This window comes from Penicillium canariense (assembly GCF_028826845.1).
Source record: "Penicillium canariense strain IBT 26290 chromosome Unknown utg000007l_segment0_segment0, whole genome shotgun sequence".
Lineage (NCBI taxonomy): Eukaryota > Fungi > Ascomycota > Eurotiomycetes > Eurotiales > Aspergillaceae > Penicillium > Penicillium canariense.
In genome coordinates, this window is record NW_026622734.1 from 1,171,196 (window position 1) to 1,194,623 (window position 23,428).

The 23,428-nt window shown below is 51.8% G+C and overlaps 9 protein-coding genes across 9 annotated transcripts; 4 read left to right on the forward strand and 5 right to left on the reverse strand.

The window, feature by feature from the left end:
• Positions 1-209: 209 nt before the first annotated feature.
• Positions 210-1,734, reverse strand: N7482_009437 (uncharacterized protein; the record flags this gene model as incomplete). Its single annotated transcript, XM_056691561.1, has 5 exons — positions 210-458; positions 542-689; positions 757-812; positions 894-1,410; positions 1,712-1,734. The coding sequence occupies 5 exons, from the start codon at positions 1,732-1,734 to the stop codon at positions 210-212; spliced, it is 993 nt and encodes a 330-aa protein (XP_056539267.1).
• A 113-nt stretch (positions 1,735-1,847) lies between these two features.
• N7482_009438 (uncharacterized protein) lies at positions 1,848-3,035 on the forward strand (the record flags this gene model as incomplete). The annotated part of the gene is made up of 3 exons (XM_056691562.1): positions 1,848-2,200; positions 2,334-2,504; positions 2,561-3,035. 3 exons carry the CDS (start codon positions 1,848-1,850, stop codon positions 3,033-3,035), a joined length of 999 nt encoding a protein of 332 aa, XP_056539268.1.
• Positions 3,036-4,566: 1,531 nt separating this feature from the next.
• rgd1 (putative Rho GTPase activator (Rgd1)) lies at positions 4,567-7,021 on the reverse strand (the record flags this gene model as incomplete). The annotated part of the gene is made up of 8 exons (XM_056691563.1): positions 4,567-4,678; positions 4,736-4,806; positions 4,865-4,959; positions 5,025-5,168; positions 5,235-5,969; positions 6,041-6,647; positions 6,713-6,766; positions 6,851-7,021. The coding sequence occupies 8 exons, from the start codon at positions 7,019-7,021 to the stop codon at positions 4,567-4,569; spliced, it is 1,989 nt and encodes a 662-aa protein (XP_056539269.1).
• A 1,213-nt stretch (positions 7,022-8,234) lies between these two features.
• On the forward strand, positions 8,235-8,820 carry N7482_009440 (putative quinol monooxygenase; the record flags this gene model as incomplete). Its single annotated transcript, XM_056691564.1, has 3 exons — positions 8,235-8,291; positions 8,345-8,457; positions 8,610-8,820. 3 exons carry the CDS (start codon positions 8,235-8,237, stop codon positions 8,818-8,820), a joined length of 381 nt encoding a protein of 126 aa, XP_056539270.1.
• A 1,070-nt stretch (positions 8,821-9,890) lies between these two features.
• racA (putative Rho GTPase Rac) lies at positions 9,891-10,987 on the forward strand (the record flags this gene model as incomplete). Its single annotated transcript, XM_056691565.1, has 5 exons — positions 9,891-9,923; positions 9,978-10,093; positions 10,280-10,550; positions 10,586-10,818; positions 10,924-10,987. 5 exons carry the CDS (start codon positions 9,891-9,893, stop codon positions 10,985-10,987), a joined length of 717 nt encoding a protein of 238 aa, XP_056539271.1.
• Positions 10,988-11,575: 588 nt separating this feature from the next.
• On the reverse strand, positions 11,576-12,748 carry N7482_009442 (uncharacterized protein; the record flags this gene model as incomplete). The annotated part of the gene is made up of 3 exons (XM_056691566.1): positions 11,576-11,813; positions 11,941-12,169; positions 12,244-12,748. 3 exons carry the CDS (start codon positions 12,746-12,748, stop codon positions 11,576-11,578), a joined length of 972 nt encoding a protein of 323 aa, XP_056539272.1.
• A 2,850-nt stretch (positions 12,749-15,598) lies between these two features.
• N7482_009443 (uncharacterized protein) lies at positions 15,599-16,189 on the reverse strand (the record flags this gene model as incomplete). The annotated part of the gene is made up of 1 exon (XM_056691567.1): positions 15,599-16,189. The coding sequence occupies one exon, from the start codon at positions 16,187-16,189 to the stop codon at positions 15,599-15,601; it is 591 nt and encodes a 196-aa protein (XP_056539273.1).
• A 1,160-nt stretch (positions 16,190-17,349) lies between these two features.
• N7482_009444 (WSC domain-containing protein) lies at positions 17,350-19,392 on the forward strand (the record flags this gene model as incomplete). Its single annotated transcript, XM_056691568.1, has 10 exons — positions 17,350-17,382; positions 17,472-17,757; positions 17,798-17,921; positions 17,969-18,324; positions 18,380-18,456; positions 18,525-18,561; positions 18,614-18,747; positions 18,799-18,853; positions 18,924-19,192; positions 19,252-19,392. 10 exons carry the CDS (start codon positions 17,350-17,352, stop codon positions 19,390-19,392), a joined length of 1,512 nt encoding a protein of 503 aa, XP_056539274.1.
• Positions 19,393-22,213: 2,821 nt separating this feature from the next.
• On the reverse strand, positions 22,214-23,305 carry N7482_009445 (uncharacterized protein; the record flags this gene model as incomplete). Its single annotated transcript, XM_056691569.1, has 5 exons — positions 22,214-22,395; positions 22,456-22,508; positions 22,569-22,667; positions 22,732-22,909; positions 22,969-23,305. The coding sequence occupies 5 exons, from the start codon at positions 23,303-23,305 to the stop codon at positions 22,214-22,216; spliced, it is 849 nt and encodes a 282-aa protein (XP_056539275.1).
• Between the last annotated feature and the right edge of the window lie 123 nt (positions 23,306-23,428).

Consider the following 23,428-nt stretch of genomic DNA (forward strand, 5'->3'; position numbering starts at 1 on the left):
CCACCGAATGAACGGGAAACACCCTGGAAGATATGCAGGATTCAGCTAAGTCTCGTCTCTTTCCCCACAAATATTTTGGTTGATAGACACGTAACCGTTCGCCGCCACCCATGCTCAAAGATGAGAATCCCCTCTCGAGAGGAACAAAAAAGAGAAGTAGAAGACATAACAACTGAACTCCGGAAAGTACCGAAAAGGCGCGGTGCAAGTTACAATTCGCCAGCGACCCGGTGATCTGCGATTCGCATGCGCAGGAAGATCGCAACGGCGAAGTCCCATAGTTTGCGGGTGATCACAAAGACGGGGACCTCGGGTTCGTTCTCGCGGGTTAGGTGGAGTTGCAGCAGGAGCGAGGACATGCTGAGAAAGCTAGCGACGGAGACAACGAGTAAAGACGCTGCTGTTTCGCGTTTAATGGTTGCATGGTTTTGCGTGGCGTGGTAGACAAAGGTAAGAGTCTGTAGCCGGAGCGAGTCAGTACGTACGGTAAGTTCACGTTCTCGAGGGATCAGCATCACGTTGATACTCGGGCGTCACGTACGGTAGTGATGGAAATCCAGGCAGGCAGGAGGAGCCGTGGATCAGAAGATGCGCCGGAAAGATAGAGAACCCATGAAGTGATATATGCAATTAGCCCGTTCGTCGTCAACAGCCGAATTACGACAGCAGGCGGGGTGTAATTCAAAAGCCTGCAGAAGCCAGTGAGCACTTGGGAACTATGTCAGGACCTCGAGAAAGGAGCAAGGGATCACTCACCATCGAGACATCATACAATCAGCAAAGAAATAAGAAAGATATGCGGATGCGCAGCACTAGCAATCACGTTAGCCCTGGATCCCAAGCAACCCACAACCTTATGCATAACTCGCAGACCAGCATTCCACCATACATACCCACATGATCGCCAAAGCGACCTCTGTAACTCGAAACCTCCTCTCAACATCCCACTCCTGCCCCACACTCCCGACAATCGCTGCTGCCCAGCCCTCCCCGGCCATCCCTGGCCGAATATGCAGCAGCTCGGCCAAGAACGTAAACGCACACCGCAACCCCCACCACGCCGCAGGCAGTGTGCTCAGTGCCCGGCACACCAGCAGCGGGATATACCACCTGCGGTCAACGCCCAGAATTACTGCCACGCGTGGGTGCAGCGGCGAAGATCCAGCCTGACCGGCATCGTTGCTGAGCGGGGCGTGGAAAGTGTCGGAGGTTGGGGACGGCGGGAGGGCGGACGACGCCGAGGCCGACGCCACGTCTTTGGCGAATTGGCCCGGCGGCGTGAGCACCGATGAACGGAGGAGCTCGAACTCTGGTAGGATAGGCACTCGCGCGAAGTTCAGGTCTGGCCGGCTGTGTGCTTGGGCGGGTGGTGAGTATGGTGGTGGTGAGGCATTACGGAGAGGAGCCAGCCTTTAGACTCGATCGCGGCGTATGCGACCGCCGCGCAGTATCGTGGAGCAGAGTAGGTATCGGGAGAATATTGACGAAGCGGGGGTATTGAGTGAGGGAGTTGGTTCTATCGAGTCTGGGGCGTGTCGAATTAGTCGAGTCCCCTAATCGGTGGGTTTTGAGGTGAAGAGACGAGGGTAAGTTACTCAGGGGGGAAGGTAGCGGACTGATAACCAAAATTCGGGGGCAAACAGAGTACCGTCAAGTCTAGGAGCTCTTGACGAGGAGTGGAGAGAGTGTGTGGGCGATGTTCAGCGAGGACCGTCGCTTTCGACGAGCTGCCATAGTTGACCCGCGAGATCGCGGAGACAGCACGTGACCATCCGCGGATTTTATTGGATTCTCCTTCTCGGCATTTCGCGGTCAAGAAACACTTCCGCCCCGAGTCGCAGCTCGCTATGGCGTCCTCTCTGCGTCTGCCCACGGGCAGCATATTCCCCAGCGCCCGACCAACGTCGCTGATCGCCCAGACCTTTGCCTCCGGCTCGCACCAATGCCGTTCCTTCTCGGCCGCGCCGCAACGATGGGGTTACCGATCGCAAAACTTCAAGCCCGGAAGCATGCCGCAGCCATCGATGAAGTCTCGCGCAAAGGAGGTGATGATGCACCAGCTGCCGAATGATATTGGCTTGTTGCCGGGTACATTCGTGCGGCCGATGTGGAAGGACTTGCCCTCTATCTTCCAGGATCCGCGGGACCGGTTCCGGATGGAATGGACTTGGTTGAAGAGTCTTTTCCAGGGTTATACCAGGTGGGTTTGCACTTTCTCCTCGTTGAGCTATGGCCTGCTCGTTCATTGGCGGGAATCAGGAGTTTGAAGATGGGCAGAGGCGCATGGGAAACAAGGCATGCAGTTGAGCACGAACTAACTAACTCGACAACAGCCTTTTGGTGTACTGCAAGAAGGATTTGAACAACGTTCCTTTCATCGCAAAGCAGCTTCAACAGCCCCATATCGGACCGTTGCGCATCCCCTTCTTCAAGATTTTCCACAGCGTTAACCGGAAACATATAGCCAAAAGTCTATACACGCAGATGTACACCAGCCTGGCCGAGTAAGCATACAATTCGATGACATCTCCACGGGCTACCCGCTAACATCCCGGGATAGGGGTAACACTTCCAGTCTGCGTCGCATCTGCTGTGAAAAGCTCGCCCAGAAGCTCATCGACCAAGTCGAGAGCCGCCCCACAAACGAGAAGGTGACCTGGACACTGGTCGGCAACAAGTTCCGCAGCGCGCGTGTGATGGCAGATCGCGCCGTCAAAATCCCCGACATGGCCAACTCTGGCGTCCGCCAGGTCGTTGTGCGCCTGGCTTCCAGACAGTCCATGGCCAAGACCAACACCGGGAGAAAGACCTCCCCGAAGGATGTGGTTCCTGCCGCCAGGGAGCAGGACTGCGTGGAGTATGTCGTGGTCCAGCAGCTCATCTGGCACGGCAAGTACTCCGACTGGCAGATCTGGGGTACCACCCAGGCTACTGATATGAAGACTCTGAACACCGACCCGGCCTTTGCCCCAGGCCTGTCTGCTCTGGAGCGCCTCGAGGCCATAAAGAACATGGGACCCGGCGGCGGCCAATAAGTGGGGTAAACTGCAGGGCTGCTTCTCAAAACTTTATTTCTTCACCTTGTGTTAACGGTATCAATTGCCTTGTCTCCGAACCTTGTTTTGTTCTGCTACAGTGGAACAGCCAGCTTGTCTGGGATTGATTTGGCTGTGTTGTCACAGGGCGTGTGTCCATTTATGAATTTGTCATATCGAGCCATTTATATAGAGCATCTACCAATCCATGTATTATAGTCATATTGAATCTCAAGATCCAGATTATCTTGTTTGCCGTGGCTGTAGAACGGAAGGTGTTCAGGGTTCTAGGCTGTGCATACATTCTACCCCATAGGGTTACACTTGCGTATATCTATACAACTATAACCTGGTGCCAACCCCATGCTTTCTGAAGACACATTCAACTCGCTGGCTACAGCGTGCTAATGTAGATTCAACTGTGATGCCTTGTGGGTCAGTGACTCAAAAGTCCACCTCGACACATCGCGGGCATTCTCCAATTGAATTACCACGTTATTATACTCCAAGCACCGGATGGAGGTACTATGTTCCTCATCTCCGCACGCCGTGGCGCATTGCAAAGTCTTCAAGTCACTGACAGTACTATCCAAGTAGCCATCCGTGTGAGAAACTGGGATGACCTACCTTCTATCCGACACCGAATGGTCCTTGATGTCCGTGGCCACACACGAACCGCCTCATCTGGCACGCACTAGCATGGTCCCCACCCATCCACATAACTACGCCATTAAGCAGGGGCTTGTGGTCAAGGAGAACACATATCAACTCACGCATCCCACCATCCAAAGATTACGAACCTTGCCCGGTGAACAAAAGCGTCGCCTTCGAAACCACAAGTAAAAACGGAGAACCAGAAAGCGGGATACTCGAAAACAAACAAGCATAGGAAAGGAAAATGGATGGAGTGGTTAGGTATTCCCTTCTCGTCCAAAGAAAGAAAGCAAGAAAGAAAGAAAAAAACTCCTATGTGGATGTCGAGATATGTTTGAGAATAAGTAGAAAATGGAAAAGACATATCAATACTGAGTTTATCCGAGGACTACCTCTTTTCTTTACTTCTTCGTATCCATTGGAAACCAGCCTGGACGTAGTAAAAAGCGTTGTCGTAGATTCGACGGCAGCACAAACCTAAGTAAGCCCTGCACGGGCACGGGCACCCAATGCAGAAGAGGATAATCAAGAAACAAGAAAAGACTCATGTGTATATGTACAAAAAAAAGCAAAGGGGGGCATTAGCTGTGGTACGAAATCAGGCTCGATCCGCTACTCGCAGGAAACGACGAAAGGGGACGAGCAGAGCAGACACATGCTGTAGAGGAAAACAGGAAGAAGCACAAAGACGACGTGGGGGATAGGAATGAGTCGGGCGTCGTGGAATCAAGCGGTGTTGAAAAGCGGATGAGGGCAAGGGATGATTCAGGATTAGAGAAAGTCCCACACCAAGAGACCAAATGATGAGTCCCACTCCTAGGTTATCATAGGGCGAGCAGAAAGCAACACTGGAAGGGAACCGGGCGGAGGCTTTTAACTAGTCATCATCGAAGATCTGGAATGTGTTGTTGAGGATCGTTTCAATGACGCGGACTTGCCAACCTGCGTCGGCAATGTTGCCTCCTGAGTTGGCGCCCATCAGGGTTGGTCTGTTGTTCTGGTTAGCGGTTTCTCGAGAAAGGGGCGGATGCGGTGTGGTCGCTTACCCGAAGCAGATTGCCAGGTTGCCGGCGTTCATGCGGTTCGAGGTATAGTGTTCTTGGACTTTGTTCAAGTGCTGTGATGCTGTGAGTACGAGTTGTATGTATTGCGAAAGGCAAGGGCTGTCAACCTACCAGGATCACGGCGCGTAGGGTGGCATAGTGCGCGTCGGGCAGACTGTTGATGAGGGCATGGCACGAATCGCGCCGTTGGATATCATCGTCGATGCCTGCGTGGTCATGTTTGTCAGTTCCTGTAACAGCCGTCGCAGGCAGCGCATGGCTCGGGACTTACGAGCAGCATCGATGAACTGGGAATAGAACTGCGAGGTAAACAGCGGGTCGGGCAGATCCCGGAAGAACTGCTTCACAAGGCCGGCAACACTGTTTACATCGTGGTAGAAGTTCTCGGGGTTGGTGAAATCGACTTGTGAGGAGTCTGTATGTATCAAAAAGACATGAGTATGAAATTGGCTTTAAGGAAGATGGTGCGGGGGGAGCTGACCGTTATCAAAGACCGCCTTCATATGGTTAATGTGATTAGCGCTACCAGAAAGGCGGTAGATACCCTCCATTTCCAAACCAAACAGCTCCACGGCCTGGAAACACTGGTAGACGAGGAACGGCACGGCGGTTCCATCTCGAGCATACAAATCATCCAACGACACACCAAACACCGGCTTCAACGGTGGTAAGCTGGACTGCAGAGTAGCCTTGTCCATGGGGGGTGGGCCGGGCATTAATGGAGCCGTACCACCCAGCATTGGAGCAGGGGCGGCGGCGATGGCGGCGGGGGCGGGTTCCTGAGCAGGCGGCCCGGAGACAGGGTACGGTGGCTGGGATGGAGGTGCCGGTGCAGGCTCGGACTGTATGGGATATGGCAGTGGTTGGAAGCGGTCGGTAGTGCTCGGAGGCGGTTGGCTGGCTGGGGAAGAGACGTTGTGCTGAGAGAAGGACTGAGGCAAGGAAGACTGGCGTTTGGCCTGGGTGCTTGACTGCGATGGCGCAGCAGGAGCAGCAGTTCCGCCGCCCAAGGTTGGATGGCGTTCATATTTGACCTCTGGCCCACTGACAGCGCCCGGGTTCCCTTCATGGCCGAGAATGAATTCGTGCAAGTCCTTCTGGTTGTCGACCTGGCGGACCACCTCGGCGAGACTCTTGACTGCAAGGGTTCCGTTCTCGGTTTTCATAGGGCTGACACAGAGGCCTTGGCCGAGAAGCAGCTTCTCGCTGAATGTAGCTGCCAATCGTTAGCTCAACGTCGACATGTCACCCAAAATGCGAGCAGTCCGTAAAAACCCCCTCACTCACCGAACTTCTGCTGCTGCAGGGTCAACCCCGAGTCACACTCTGCGATCAGCTGCTGGAGATGATGCACTGCCTGCGGCCGGTGGGTAGAGACCAATTCCTGGCGCGCGGCCTGTGCCGCCTGGACCTTGGACGCATAGTCACTATCTGCATGCTGGACCTTGCGCAGGAGATCCTCCTCATGCTGAGCCGCCGACTTGTGGCCCTTCAGGCCGAACTTGCCGCCCTGCTTATCACCCGTGCGCACACGGTCGTACTGCTCCGCGAACGACTCATATTTCGCCTTGGCCTTCTCGGCCTGAGACTCCGCATCCGTGACTTTCTTCTCTGCTGCCAACCCGGTCTGCTTCCACTGCTTGCGACCGCGTTCGATGTTCGTGGCGAGTTCGTGCAGGTCGTCGGCCATCTGCTGGAGGGAGACGGAGAATTGCAGGCCATGGTCGGCCATGCGCTCTTGCAGGTGGTGGATATCTTTGTAGCTCGCGCTGTAGGTGCCCTGTCGGTTCTCGGTGCGCTGCGCGGCATCATTGACGGCGCGGGACAGCTTCCGCAGCCCCTGAGCATGCTCCTCCTCAAGGGTGCCGCGCTTCTTCAGGAAGGTCGAGAAATCCTATGCGGGCGTGGTTAGCGCATCCGATCTCAGTGGGGGTCTTCCGCTCGTCGTCGATGACGTACCCTGGCGGAGGCCACGCTCTGCTTCAATCGAGTCAGGAGGGTGGTGATACCGATCTGCATGCGGAGCAGTTAGCACGAGGGCAGGCTTCGTTGGGGTGCGATTGCGTCGCAGCCCTTCGCAGCAGTTGCTACACCTACCTCCGAGTAGATCACTTTGTCCAAACGAGCCTTGAGCTCATCGGAAATGGCCGCTTGTGGCTGCTGGTCGACCGCCCCCGAGTAACCAGCGGACGAGCGACCGGCGCTGGATGGGGGCGCATCGGACAGCGCAGGGAGCGCGGTAGGTTCAGGAGGAGCCGTGTCGGACATGGTAGACACGGAGCTTCTTCACACAGGGAGAGGAAGTAGGAGTGGAAGGGAGAAAATCACAAGCCACAAGCCACCCCCAGCTGGAGCTATTGTCAATGTCGGAAAACCGATTGCTTGGCGGTGGGGAGGCGGTTAAGGCGGCGATCAATGAGGTCAGTCAACGCGGTGGGCCGGGAATGCTGGAGCCTGCGTTTGCGTTGGCACCGCCCCTGTCTTCGTTGGGGCGGGGCCTTTGGGCTGAAACAGCTTCATCACGTCACTGTACCAAACAGTTCCTCGGGGGAATTGAGGTACCTCGGACCGGTAGTTAGTGAGTCCTGTAGTGTTCCTGGCCAGGCACGGAGACCACCCCAGCCACAGGCCGATCAACTTAGGTTTAGTCCTGCACGGCGTATGGAGTACGTGAGGATGTCGGGATACTCATTGGATTGATCACACGTGTACGAAGTAACCTTAACCCCATGGTTCTAAACCTTTGCAACCCTGGTGACTTTATGCTTCCAAAAGTACCGTGTACTGTCCCAGCATGACAACAATGAGCTATGCTGAGCAGAAATTCTTAAAGAGCCTTTAATTTAACCAGCAGACATGAGCCATGGGCTAAACAGACCGCTTCAAATCTACTCGTCTGTCAATGTGATATCGTGCCTGTGGCAATTCATGTCGAGTATACGAGGCCGGTGAGCGGGTTGCTCGAAAACGACTCTCGCCCGATCAACTACAATAAAGATGCTGCTGAGATTATACGGGAGAGGGCCGGTCCAGATTCTGTGACATCTTCAGTATCCAATTCGTCTTTCCTGGGCCGGCAAAACTATATCTTTCCCAGGATGACATCTCCGTCTTTCCCCAATAACCCATTACCCACAAAGCATCACTGCACACCATCTGGAGAACAGATCATGGGATGGTGGACATCGTGTTGGGGTTTAGTCATGTTCGATATATTAGGTTATGACCGGCGCACCCCATCTTCCCACTCCACTCATGTCCTCTCCGGCAGTCTGGAGAAGCCGATCTGATCGCCTCATCTGTTAGCGACCCCCACTGCCGAGGTTGCCGACCACGGGGATACTCGAGCACCTTCGACTTCCATACTTCCAATGCACACCACTCGGTACCATTCTGTACCACTCTGTACTCTTCACATCCTCTGTGATCAGACCAACGCATCCCTACCCTCTTCCGACTCCGTCGTGACGCACTCCGCGCCATGCCCGAAATCAACGTCGCCGCCGTGCTGTACCCCAAGCCGGAGAAGTTCGACGAGGTCAGACTGCGTTCTGTTGCATGGCGGCCCACCATCTAATGTCTCGTACCTAGCTCGCCGCGCTCATCACCGAGCTCACCAAGAAAGTTCAAGAGCATGAACCCGACACCCTGGTCTATTACGCGATCAAGGTGCACGATAAAAACGAGATTGTGATTATTGAACGGTCAGTCCATTTTTCGATTTTCCATTCTGCTGTCGTTGAGAGGGGAGCAAATTGCCCTCTGCGGTTCCCGTTGCTGTCCCCGTTTCGCCGTGCCTCGGCAGATGTAACCGCGCTATGACCAACCCAGACATGCCTGACCGCGATCACTGTAGATACAAAAACCAAGCCGCCGTCCAAGCGCATATGAAAAGTCCCTACTTCCGCGAGTTCGCCTCCCAGTTGCCGGCATTGATGGCGAAGCCAGCGGAGATGCGCGTGGGGGCCTTCTTGGGCGGCGCGGGGAGTGTCGCGGCTGTAACCGACGAGCGGAGGGAGGCATTCACACAGGAGTCTTCGCGCCCGGATAGACCATGCCTCTGTTGACGCTCGAGATCCGTTCTCCAGATCCTGCAGTGCAATACTATATACAATTCATACAATGGAGACAATGGATACAATTGATTACTCGCAGTCGGCCAATAAGCAATTAGCCCCGTTCGCATCTCCAGGCGCTTCGCCTCGCCGGATTTTCCTTTGTTTATACCTGCTTCCAGCTCGGTCCCGAGGAGCACGCGGTGGACCCCTGTCGGCCGGAGATCTAAAGAGGCTATGCAACATAGCCCATCCATGCGTGGGCGCGACAGGCCGGGGTCACCCTATCACACCCTCGTCGGTCGCGAAACCAGCGCAGTGCAGGCGCCCTCGAGCTGCCCGTGATTGAATGGCCATGCGATTGGTGCAGGGAGGATCTCGGACGGAGCCGTGGGAGCCAACAGATGGGCGGGCCGGAGCTGGACCAGCGCGGCGCTAGTCGGGAAAATACCTATCAGAGAGGGTTTTCGATCGATGCTGGCCGGTGGTTGGGATCGGAGGCTGGGAGACGGCGGTGTGGTGAACCCTCCATCGTGCGTACTGCAAAGGCAGTGAGCTCTGGTGAACTACGAAACGGGTATATTGTAGATGTAGAAGTGTAGGGCCGGGTTGAGTAGGTCAATATGAAGGTGGGGACCCGAACCATCCACAGTGCACTCCATCAGCCCCCCAGCTTGTCCAAGTCCTAAACTTGGCGCGTTCACTAAACTAACCTACTCACTTGCTAACCTCCTCACTGGCCCGACCTTTATTTTTCTCCTCCTCTCCTCCTCTAAATCACAACTTTGAAATTTCACCTTTTCGACCCCCGTCCTTTTGCTCCTCCTCTCGGCGCCTCGAGTCTTTCCATCTGGTGCGATCAGCCCCTCCTTATTTTCGAGATCATCTCGTCTCCACCCTCCCCCTCTTCTACCCCTAGCTCCAGCAGCAACTGCTCTGCTGCCCTTTCAATCCCCTGAAGCTCACTCGCCCAGAAGCCATCCGTCTGTTTCCCCCTCCGCCGTGGGAGCCCGTTATCGATTGTCATCCGGACCGCCCCTTATCGCCCCTTTTTGTCTCGGTGTACATAACTTCACACAACCATGGCGACGGGCCCGGCTACTCAATCGCTGAAGGTCAGCCTTGCGACAATTTCCCAGTCCCCCGAGACGCGCTAACTCGCGATACAGTGCGTGGTGACAGGTGACGGTGCCGTGGGCAAAGTCAGTATTGAACCCACCCCCCGACATCCCCCAAGGCCTACCAAGTCTCTCCCCTCCGAACGAAACACGAATGCCGCGACGCAGTGAATCCCCCAATTGACAATGCTCGAAATGCTCTACAGACATGTCTTCTCATCTCCTACACAACGAATGCTTTCCCGGGAGAGTATATCCCGACCGTGTCCGTCTCTCCTGCCAGCTCCCCCCACCCCCTGTCATCCCGATGATCCCAAATCCCCCGATCCGCATTACTGATGCCCACCCTGCAGCTTTGACAACTACACGGCCAGCGTGATGGTCGACGGCCGGCCGATCAGCTTGGGACTGTGGGATACCGCCGGACAAGAAGATTACGACCGCCTCAGGCCGCTATCCTACCCGCAAACCGACGTCTTCTTGATCTGCTTCTCGATTGTCAGCCCGCCATCCTTCGATAACGTCAAAGCCAAGGTACGCCCCGACACGCACCCCGACACCGCATGGACCCAGCGATTTCCTGTTTTCCCCTGGCGCCGGCGGCCTCGGCTGCACGGTGCGTTGGTCCGCGAATCATACGACTAACCTGTGATCGGCAGTGGTTCCCCGAAATCGAACACCACGCCCCCAGCGTCCCCATCATCCTGGTCGGCACAAAGCTCGACCTGCGCGACGACCGTGCCACCACCGACGCTCTCCGCTCCCGAAAGATGGAGCCCGTCTCGTACGAGCAGGCCTTGGCTGTGGCCAAGGAGATCCGCGCACACAAGTACCTCGAATGCTCCGCCCTGACCCAGCGCAACCTGAAGAGCGTGTTTGACGAGGCCATCCGGTACGTACCGTTTACGCCACACACCCTACCTCCCCCATCGTGTTATCTGGATTTGATCGTTTCGCGGGCATGGCTATGTGGAGCTAACATGTTTGTTTGTCGCAGGGCTGTTCTCAACCCCCGTCCCCTCGCCAAGTCCGGGAGGAAGAACCGATGCCAGATCTTGTAGGCTGTGCATGGGGGCCATCGCCCTCTTTTTTCGTATGCTATAATGAATAATACTATAGTTAATACGGCGTCCGGGTAGCCAGAGGCTTTTCTTGGGCCTCGATTGATGAATTCATTGACTCGTTTTCCCTTTTTCCTTTCTTTCATGTTCTTGGGGAAATTGCTGTGCTGCGACTTAACTGCGATATCCTTGTCCTCCTTTCTGCGTTGCACCTTGATCTATAGAGCTAGGTAGTCTAAAACCCGGATTCTATTATTCTTGCTCAGTTCGTGTTCGCCCTACCTCGTGGAATGTTTCATGTTTCGAGTCCTTTGAGCGTGGGCCAGCCGCCATCTGCAATCTAAGATGAAAACGTGGAAGTGAAATTGAAAATTGAAATTAAATTCGCAAATGCTCATGTCATTTGCATCCCAGGATGCACAGAAGATATAAAAAAAAGGTGGTATCTACTATCAAATCATCATCACAACAGACTTTTCCACTCCCGTCCCAGAATGTACAGTCCCGTCCAGTCAATAACAAAAGAGAGATCAACAGATACGGCAGATTGAGCTCAAATCAACCCACATCATCAATACAGGAACAGGCTTAGATCCGGCCCCGGCGACTGGGGTGCATACCAGCGAACTGGTCGTTATCGTTTCCACCGTCGACGGTCACAGCGTTGGCGCCGGACACCCCGGAGCGCGCGGGCTTGCCCTTGTCGTGGTCCCTTTTGTCTTTCTTGATGTCCTTTGCGAGACGCTGGCGCTCGTCGTTGAGCTTCTCGTTCTTGGCCTGGATCTTGGCCTTGCGGTGCTCGGAGTTGGAGCCGCCGCCGCCGGCACTAGAATTGGGTCACGTTAGCGGGGTGGACTTGGGTCGAGCACGGATGCAAATGACATCGTGGGGCATGTCGGCAGGCATAGAGAGCAGGTAGATAGGTGAGTAGGAGTTCAGGTGGGAGCACTCACGTCAGCTCAACGTTCATCCGGCGAGGCGGGTACTTGCCGTCGTCAAACATGGAGTGGTGGTACAGCTTGAGGCAGGTCTTCATGCGGTCATAGTTGTCGAACTCGATGAATGCGAAGCCGCGGCACTTGCTCGGGGCTTCTTTCTTCGTTGCCACGCGGATGTTGGCGGGCGGGTTCTTCTCGAAGTGCTTGGTGAGGGACTCGTGGTTGGCAGAGTAGGGGAGGTTGCCTGTGCAGCGGTAGATCAGCTTCTTGCCCGTATTGATCGTGGAATAGAGCAACGGCGCTGCAGCAGTAACGTACCGACGAAGCAGATGAACCGGGAGCTCTTCTGCGTGACCTCGGCCTCGTTGGAAGCATCAGCCTCGGGCTCGTCCGTCGAGCCCTCTTGAGAAGCAGACTCTTTGTCTTCCTCGGCGGCCTTCTTCTTATCGGATTTAGCCTTCTTCGCGGCCTTCTTGGCGGCTTTCTCCTCGGCGTCGAGGTCCGTCTTGTCGGCACTGCGCTTCTCCTTCTTCTCCTTCTTCTCGGCCTTCTCGGCCTTCTTGCTTTCCCGCTTCTCCTTCGTCTCGACCTGTTGGCTCTCGTTGCTCTCGTTGGCCTCTTCCTTCTTCTGCTTCTTCTTCTTCTCCTTCTTGTCCTCCTCGATGACCTCGGGGGCAACCTCGACCTCCTTCTCGGCCTGGCGCTTCTCCTTCTTCTCCTTCTTGTCCTTCTTCTCCTTCTTCTCCTTCTTCATCTTCTTGCCCTCCGGAGCAACCCCATCGGCCGGAGTCTCCTCCGCGAGCTTGCGCTTCTTGTCGCCCATTGTGGAATTGTTTTGTTCTTTAGCAAAAGATTGGTGTAATTGCGCAAGGAAATTGACTCCTTGTCAATCCAGAATCTTCTCTGGTAATGCACGGGACGAACGGAAATAGAAATATTGCAAACGATGCGAAAGCCCAGCTCCGAAAAATTTGGGCGGAGACTCGGGAGAAATTTAGTTTTTGCCGCCTGGATTCGAGGCGGTGAGTTCGTATCGCCCTCCTGCCTGATCGGGTAGTTAGTTGATCTGCTGTCTGCGCAAATGGACCCGATCACGTGAATTGTCACTGAGGACCGTTTCTCAAGGACCATTGCCTCGGTCATCGAAGGTATAGGGTAGAAATACCTAAATTTAGAATACCCTCCACGTTTCATGAGCTGGCCCTCTTCGCGTTGATGCGCTCCATGATTTACTAGAGGTAGCACCTAGGTGCACGGTAATGTTCACGGATTTGGACGAAGAGATATCATTTCCCATGAAGCAAAGCACGGAAATGTATATAAAAATAATCAGACATTCATGGATGCTTCTAATAGTCATTATACTGCACTAGTCGAGACCCCCATGTCAAGACTGATTTGCTCTCGGCGGCGCTGGACGATAAGAGTGCTGGAAAACATATTTTTTGGACTGTCCCTTGTAACTTTATTATATGCATCGTAACTGTACCGAGGTTAGTAGAGGATTAAGCTTAGCCTACCTATATGCCTCGCAGGCGTGCAGCACCGAGTGTGGCAGTTTAGACGCCCAGCTGCGGAAGCGATTGCACTCCCCGAACCAATCTCAGCCTTGGATACTTGACGCTAATTGGCAACATCCGAAGGAACTGTGAGGTAGATGAGATTACAGCTACCTGGGTAGGGCTTATCGCAGAATATATCTGAGTTGCTTTACTTCCGCGGTATTTTGACTCAGTAGCTTAGTAGATGACAAGGTGAGCATGAAGAATGATACTTCATCGGCTGATCTAACCTGTAGGCTTATGTGAAAATTCTCTGGAGTGCATCGTGACTACGGAAGGGTTTTACTTCTTTGCATCTTGCGCATAATGATACGATTGTTCCTTTGACGACACTAGGACTTTTACTGAATACCATCAGATAAACACAAAACCAGATCCGAATCGTAATAGCCTCCCGGCGACTAAAAGTAATAAAAGGCTGACCAGCATACAACCTCCAATCTAAGAGCTGCAGTCTCATAATTGGGAGATCATCCCCGTGAACACCTCTTCAGCAATCCACTCTGAGCGGCGATATCAAACACCCACTACTTAGATACACTTGAACGACCAAAGCCACCCGATATCTGAATCAATCCAGAGGTTATTGATATTTTCATTCCACGCACCCCCGCCACAGTTACTGCCACTATACAGTGTACAGTAACTTTTCGCATTATAGACCATAAAAGAGGCCATTCCGCGACTGAAGTTGATACACTGGCCGTATTCCCAGGTAACGCCTGAAATGTACTCATAGGTCTCACAGCTATCTTGGTGATAGCAGGGCTTTACGTAGAGATCGGTTTGCGCTGATACCATTGTGGCAATGGCCAAGGCTAGCGTGGACAGAGAGATAAACTTCATTTTGTATCTGCTCTTCATATCAGTATTTTGGTTCTTCGTGATTTGGAGCCCCTTACTAAGTTTAGATAGTGTCCAACTGAGAAGACTTGGAAAGATACGAATCTTGCAAGGAAGTATGCTCGGGCTGGATCTAGAGAGTCCTGCGAATTGCCTATTTATATTCTCATATGATGCCGCCTTGACAAGTTGATGACCCCTCTGCTTACCCAGAATAATAAATCTCTCAGCTCAGCGCTAATGGAAAGAGGTCATGTATGAACTCGACAACGGAGCCGATATCATGTAGCTGCGAACTGAGTGTTTCTCATCTGGGCTAAATGAGCGATGCATTGCGGCCCACTCGTATGAATTGTTAATTCCCTTCCACCCAGACTGGATCACTTTTGGCGGAGCGGCCGGTGCTCTCGCCGGAACCCTGCAGAAAGGTTACATCTAATATAACCCACGTAAGATTTTAGGCACCGGAATGTTCGGCATATCGCCAAATGTAGCCAATTTAGTCTATTGGTGTGATTGCGCCAGGTGTGACCAGGATAAAATAGTGACCGGATAAAATAGTAACACAGTATCGAATCTGAAACTAGGTCCAACATGGGCGGATTTAAGCGAGCCCCTGCATGAGTTTCCCCGAATGCGCAAATAAATCGATGGGTACTCAGCCGCAGGACCAGGGAACTGGAAGGAAAGTCGGGCGCCTTGGGGACCATCCGGATGTGGTCGCTGACTGGTCGCGGAGTAGCTAGGCACCAAGTCCCCGCCAAAAACCCAAAAGCACCTATCAGCCTCAAAGCGTCGATCAGGGTTGAGCGACAACCTGCAGCTGGCTGGCTGGCTGGGGAAATGCACATTCCCAAACTGGTAAATGAATCTTACCGAGAGAGGAAGAGAGAGAAAGAGAAAGAGCTGCTAACACACATGGAGTGCATCGATTGCTGCAGGAGAGATAACGTTTGAATTCAACGCATATGCTTATGTCGCGAGGGGGTTCAACACTTCGCTCACCGAATTCGAGAAGATCAAATGCAGGGGTGATCGGTCATTGTGTGAGGCTAAAAGAGCGTGTGATTAAGGTTTTATCATGAAAGTCGCCATCGAGACATCACACAAGAGGGTGCTGAGGAGGGTAAGAATTACGACTCTTCGCATCCTCTCTTGGCACCCTCAGAATGAGAATTAATGGTATTATGCTCCCACAGAACTCCTTATCTATATTCCAGAATACTAGATATATTGAAAGAGATCTTCCATACAGACCACTTAGCTCTTTACTTCCCCTTATCCAATCGAGAAGAGTAAACAGCATCATCAAACCTAACAATTTCCCCCGTCGCCGCTGACTTGAATGTCACATTTCTCATATAGATAATCACCTCGCAGTCATCCGCCAAACAGGCATCCTCTTGACTGAAATTCAAATTGATCCTTCCTCCCGCCGTCAAGGTGACGTCCTCCAACCACAACACAACCAGCCCATTCTGGTTCCGGTCCCAAACGTTGATATTGATATCGTTTCCTGCGGTGACCGTGCTTTGGATCATGGTCAGGGAAGCACCTCGCCCGGTGGTATCACCTGAGGAGTCGACGCCGACATTTATGCAGACATTGTTGCCGGCGGTGATTGTAGTGTTATCGAATGTACATGTAACGGTGCAATTGCGGATATCTGCATCGCGTTTTGTAAGTTTGTTGTAATCGTAGACTGGGTCAGGGAGGCGGATTCTTCGGGGGGCGGTGATGGAGTTGGGTATTAAGTCGCGGCTTCCTTCGAAAGACACCTCGTTGGGGCTAGGAAGGGCCAGGCATAATCTCGCCGTGAGAAGGAGCGAGAAGAGAATAGGCCCGAGATAGAAGAACATGTTGGCTAGTTTGTATCGCACCGGGTGGGGGTGTGGGTAGAGAGATGTTTCAAAGAAGCCTGTGGCGAGGTGATAATTGTCATCATAAGTATTTCTAGTTGAGCGATAACATTTATGTAGAAGCGGCTCTGGCTAGGCATTGGGTGACTAATTGGAATCCTAATGTCTTATTTGAGGCAGATGTCCTTGTTCAAGTGCCGCCTCCTAGGGCTCAGCAGCATCGGAGCCACTTCCCGTTGTTGTTGTTTTCCTCTGAATAATCAAAGTTAAATACGATGATACCGACTAGGCCCCGCTAGGCAGGAGCAGGCATTGCGCTTATGATTTAGGCATTGGCTCCAGGACAAACTTTAGTGGTAAGAAAACTTGAGCTGAGGTGAAGGGCCGTTCAGAAGTAAGCATTCTGCTTGGCTTGGCTTGGCAATTTCCAAGGAGCTGACAGTAGATTCTCGTCGGTGGGTCTTGCCCGAGGGAACTGTTACATTTTGTAGTCAAAGCGTTCTCACACGATCCCAGTGCGCTTTATCCAATATCCGCCATGCAGGCATATTAGTCTTAAGAATGGGCAAGCTTCGCCAATAGCTGACGTTGTTCTTATATAAGTTGTACAACCCTCGCCCACGGCGTGATCCTCTCATATCGTTCAAAATGGCTGTCTTAAGCTCCGCAGTCAGGCTCCTTGCGTTTTCTACTTTATCTACGGCCATTATATCTCTTCCCCCAGGAGTTTTGGTGTCTGCCGAAACCATATCAGCCGACGGCAATCATACTTATATGAGCGGCCCGGCAGTCCAGGCTCGGAACAATAATGGCGTCAATCAACTCTTCTCCCGTGCGGTATCCAGAGACCCCAGTTGTCCGGAAGGCTGGCTCTGTAATCCAACCACCTGCAGTGTCGACAACGATTGTGGCTCGGATAGCGTCTGTCTCGATTTCGAAGGCGTGTTGGCATGTGTCATTCCTGATCCAAATACGACATGGTGTAGTTTGAACCCGGAAATTATGAGTTTGTATGGCTGTGCGAGCTCGGCCGGTCCTCATGCTTGCTGGTATGTCGACTTGGCGACAGAAGCTATCCACGTGAATTCTCGTACTAAGGGAGATATCGCAGTCATGGTGCTTGCCTCTCATCAGAAAATCAGTGCTGCGAGTTTCCAGATATGAAGTGCGAGTTTCCGCCCCAGGACTGCGCAGTGTGTCCGATAGCTGGCACTTGTGGTACAGACAGTTGTATTTCCCCCTCTTCTTCTCTCTCGTCTTCGACTACTTCGCCGACCGCTAGCGCTCCATCTTCTACATCAACTACTATCCAGTCGATTACCACCACATCCACTACGACTGCTCCTACTGCTCCTACAACGACTACTACGAGTATTACTACTACTACCACCTCGTCTACCGCCAGCGCTCCATCTTCAACGTCAACTTCAATCCAGTCAACTACTACCACATCCACTACGACTACGACTTCTGCTCCTGCTACTACTATCACCCCCACCTCTGTGACGTCTTCTGCTACACCTTCTGCAACTTCGACCACTCCCACTACGCCGACCATCAAGCCCCAGGTTGGCACTCACTCATTCACTGGCTGTTTCGTGGATGCAGCGGACTCACGGATCCTCGTTGCCGATTCCAGTGAGGATGGAAACCCGGATGGCATGACAGTGGAGAAGTGTGTAGCGCTTGCGAAGGATGGTGCTTGGAGATATGCAGGTGTCGAATTCGGGAGGTGGGTTAATTATTCTTCAGTTTGCTGCTTTCACTAACACACGCTAGTCAATGCTTTGTCGGGAATACATTACATGGTCCCGATCAATTTCCAGACAGTGACTGCAACATAGTTTGTGCTGGCGACCCTAGCGAGCTTTGCGGCGATGCTGGTCGTATTCAGGTATATGAGGACTCAACATGGAGTAGTCCGACTCTTCAAGAGCTTGTGGATGCGGTGCGGCAGTACAATGCCACCGTGGAAGAAGCGCGCTCCGCAATTGTTGCCTATCAGAGTCATATGAAGGATTTGGAAGATTTCCTTTCGTCCGCTTCCATTGTCAAACGATCTGGTTCACTCGAGTCGTTCAGAATGGAGATTCTGAATGACGACACTGTTCTGAAGCAGGTACAGGCTGTTGAGCGTAGGTAGTTGAATTATACTGCCACCGAATGAAATTACTAACCTTCGGAAACTAGAGAATGTCAGAAAGAACACACAGGAAGTAATTACAAAGGGCAGGGAACTTGATACCATCAGCGAGGATAATCCAAGTGTGCGAGACCCCTCAATACCACGGAGTCTTTCGTGATGGAAGCCATTGTACTGACCTATATTTTGAAGGTTCCGACTAACATTTTTATTACATGGAATGGCACAGGTGAGTGTTCTTTCGCAAACTGCTCTCCCCAGCTAACCCACATTACTTGCAGATGGGCTGGGATCACAAATTAGCCAAGTTCGAGAAACCTTGCAACGCAACGCCGACGAACTCCAGATAGCAATCGACACAAATACCAGTCCGCAAATTGATGCCGCTGCCAGTGTAGCAGAAGCAGACTCGGCGGTATGGTTCTTGTTCCTTCATCGGCCCACTAAATATTGACCCAACATACAGCTTAAGCTCATTGGACTCACTGTCATCGGCGGGCTATGGTTAGGAAGTGGCTTTTGTAAGTGCTTCTATCCCCAATATTTCCGTCATCAGTGAAGCCGCCAGATTTCTCATAGCTGGTTTTTCAGTGTATGCGTTGGCAGAGATCATACATTTCTTTGGTGGCGACACTTCCCCCGAGCCTGCTACTACCACAACAACCATAGGGACAACAAGTTTACCTACAGGATCAGCAACCACCACAACCTCTACTACGACGTGCACTGCCACAGCGACGACGACCCCGGTCGGAATCATCACAAAGCAGGGAACAAGCCTCGTTGAATTCAACGAACTCGTCGCCAGTCTGCCGCAGGACTCCGGCAGCGTCCAGCTCACAAATTCATGGCAGCCTAACGTGAGTTTTATTCTCTTATTTGTCGGTCCTGGTGCAGGTCCCTAATTCCTACCGTAAAGTTTTTATACCTAGGTGAAATGGACGAATGCACCACCGGAACCCTCAATAACAACCCATTGGTTGAGTTGTGGGCTATCGCGTCGGACTCTCCACCTCTATTCGTTATAAACCAAAATGGCATTCCTGATTGCCAGGCATAGGAGGATGTTATATTGTGCTGCATTGGTTGAGTTTTGGACTCTAGCGCCGAGCTCTCAATCCGTTTCTACTGCAAGTGACTAGAATGCCAGCCTTTGAAGAGAATGATCCCTCTGGTTTGAAGGAGCTTCTCAGTGATATAAATAACATACATATTAAATTCAAAGCTTGTCAGACAATTCATACATTAGATTACCAAAAAATAGGCATCCGTGCGAATATAAATCAGGTGCATGAATTGGGGGCATCGAATTGGTAGCCCCGTAAATCGAAGCGTTGCGCAGAACCAGACAAAGTCCAGGTGCAGCCAGTTTGCCTTGAAGTGCCTTGAGATGCTTTGCGTAAAAGTGTGATGGGTCTATTGTTACTCTTTTCTCCATTTTAGAGTGCCATTCCACGAATACATTACTTTTCTTTACAATATACCGTACAATCGCACTTGCGCTGTCTAGGGCAATTTCGTAATTGGATTAGTCTCACAGGTCCCAATAGTCTAACAGGCCGGTCCATTGTGGCATCCAAAGTCCGCACCATTTCTGGGATCCTTCACAGGAACACTCTTTCGCTAAAACCTATAGACCTACGGGCCCCAAAATGGCAGCATACTACCGATTTTGGCTTAGCGGAACTCTAACTATACAAAAAGAACCGCTAACTCCTTTTGGACAATGTATAAAGTCGGAGGGGTCACTCAACCATCTTTGCCAGAACGTAGCCACTAAGCCGGGTGAAAGTTAGGTCTCCAGTCATTAGGGAGCAAGTGTCATTTGTTGCCTCAGTATCCGAGCCTCAGAAGTCGGCGTACAGCAGGGTTCGGCGGTCTCATGAAGCCTCGGTTCAGCAGTCTGCAGCCCTTGATAGTGCACCTTCATACCACGCATAGTTTGTGAGACCCAAGACGTGGAAGTGAGATACAAAGGTCTTCTGCAGTGACTGTAATCGATCAATTGATCACAGTGTCCATCATTTTAATTGTTCGGATTGAACACATTGATCCCAGCGGCATAAACGACCGTTTAACCGTGGGTTGAACGCGAAGGTCAATACGAAGTAGAAAGAAAAGAACGGCGGACAAGGAAACAGCAATTAAATTTGAATTCGAGTGTTCAAAAAAAGGGCGCCAAAAACTGTGGGTTTAAACATCGTCCTCTACGGAGAGAAGTAGGATGGTGAATGAAATGGATTGGCCAGACACCATTGTCTTTACACTCAGTCCTCAGGTCATGTGCAGTTCCTAATACCCTGGCATCCCCCAAGTCTCTGGCCAAAAAGATTTCAACCTGCTACTGAGTACATGCAAAGATGGGGCTTGGCAAGGCACTGTCGGGTGCAGCTATTGCTGTCTTATTTCCTGGGCCATGGAAAGCCCTCGGTCCAGTAGGCGCCTGCCGGGCCAGACCGGGCGGAACCAGGGTTGCACAACCTAGACAATAGAATATCACGTCGCTACGAGATTCCACCACATACAGAGCGTCCAGAAATTGGGGTCACCCCCTACTGTAGAACCACGGAGAATCTTTCATGGAAACAGTCCAAACAAAGAAGTAATCGAAGCACGTTAATCTGATTTTAGGTTCTTCCTTAGCAATCCCTGCTGAACTATTTCGTACTTAATGACTCCCTCACGATCAGCCAGCTACATCTCTCGTGATATTCGAATGAGCCTACGGAGTGTAGAGAAGGTAAGATAAGGCCATACGCGTCGTCTAGAGACCAGACAGGATATGGCAAACGAATCGTGGATTGAGCGGGAGAAGAGAAGAAAGTTAAGGCGGCTAAAGCTATCTACAACCTAAAATCGGTAGGCCGACACTCTCCGCCGTCAGATTCATTCTTACCACTGTCTAGCTTTTGCCACTAACGCCCCCGGCTGCACCTTTCCAAGACTTCGAAATAGCGTTAGCCATATATAAAACTAGAACTTTTGCGGTATTAAGAAGGAACACACCGTTCTCGAAAGAGATGTCTTGGGATTCTGTTGCCTGCATCTCTATTTCAATACCAGCTAAACCTCTTCTGAGGGCGTCGTTCGATGAAGCAAAAAGTATGTTCTGCTTTACTCTCGCGGTATCTGGCACCCTAAGCCCGAGATTAATCGATCTCCGGGAACATTCTTGTGCTAAACAGGTGGCGGGAGCAAGAAAACGCACCAGTGGATAAACACCAATTTCCTTTTCTCACCGTTGTTGCTCTTATATTCGAAGTCGTAAACTGCCCATCGGCATTCCGTTTCGGGTAATCGGCGATAAAATCATCGTAGCTTGGGCTGGTCGAGGTCTTACCCACGATAATCTCGGAAAGGCCCTCACTCAGAGTGTATATGATATATGAGAACGTCTTCTTGAGCTTAAGGAGCTGGAATTTTGTGAGGCATTCATCATTTAGTCCAACGCCGGATGCCTATTATAACATAGTTAGTAAACAATACAGACGTGTTCTTAGTTAGTGAGACGCTTACTATTTTGAGATAGTGAAATAAGAAGGGTCGAATGATAGTAGGTAAAATCTTCGTGTTAGGGAGTGCATATTCTAAGCAGAAGGAAAGTAAGTATATGTCAAGACAAAATAGGGCCAAATCCAATCCTAGGCAAAATAACCACTAGACCAAAAATGCACTATAGGCAACATTCTTAGTCTATACCGTCATTTATTGCTCCGACAGTATATATTACGAGTCTGACTACAGATATTACATGTGTGGGGAGTATAGCGTAGTGTACATAACTGGGCTGGTACAAAATTGATTTACATTAACAATTCAACATAGAGTAGTTCTAACGCCCGCCGTATGAATGTTTACCATGAAAATTCTTGCAGAGCAAATCAGAACATCAGAATCTGCACCTTGCTCTTCGCAGCCCCATATCGGTCGCGCAGCTCCGGCCGAGTAAGAAGCTTCAACAGCGGGAAGTGTGTCTCCTTCATGTCGAAGATACCACGCTGCTTCTGGTCAATATGCGATCCGTCAATGACAATGCGCTCCAGTTCATCCAGCTTGAGAGTACCTGAATGTCGATGAAAATAAGCAGATGTGCATATACCAATTGATTGCTGGGGGTTATTACCAGACTCGATAAGATCAGATATCCTGGCCGGTGTGCCGGCGCCAATTCCAGTCCTATATGCTCAATTAGTATAACCTGCTCTATTCGGCCGAGACTAGTTTGCTGTCATCTACCGTGCACGTTCAAGGAATTGCTTCGCTTCTTCCAGCTTAATGTGCTTCGCAAACAGCTTCCCGACAATCGATTCCTTGGTCTGAAAAGCCCGCAGTGCCCTATGTGACCCATTATTAGCTCTAGCAATGGCCTAGGCTGTTGATAGGTCATTCAGGCTCATACCTAACGACATCCGCAGCTCTGAGCGCAGCGGCAGAAATAACCAGTGTATGGGGCGTTCCCTTATTTTTTGATGCCTTGGAAAGGTCGGCACCCTTTGGGCTGAACATCTTGAGGAAATCGGGGAGTTTGTCCAAGGATCGAGAGTCGGAAAACGATGTGGTATCGACAAAAGCCGAATCTGTACCCGTCAGTTTCATATGGCTCCCCAAAGACGTATCTGCAGCCAGCTATGCTCACCTGGGACTGAAAGGTCACCCAACTCCACCGCCGAAAGCTCCTTATCCAGCTTCTGCGCGCGCTGAGCAAAGTAATCGGCCAGCAACCGCCCATCCATCTTGCCAATAGACTCATCGACGCCGCCCTTGCGATCTTGCGTCTTCACATCTTGTTCAGACTGGTTCTTGTTCTTCTTGTTCTTCTTGCGCTTCTTCTTGTTTGCGTCATCTCCACCTGCTGCCGAGGCTGCTGCGGGAGCAGCTTCGGGCTTGTCTTGCTTAGTCGAGTCCTCGGCCTGGCGCTTGCGCTTTTTGTCGAGCTGGGCCGAAAGCCCTTTCGGGGCTCCTCCTTCAGTCATCCTGTTTCAAGCCTGTGTTTTTCAGTATATCAGAGACCCTCAAGCTCAATTGGTGCTTTCGGTGATGTCAAAGTCGAGCGTCGCAAAAAAAAGCCCAATCGAGGCGGCTGAGTAAGCGGGCCT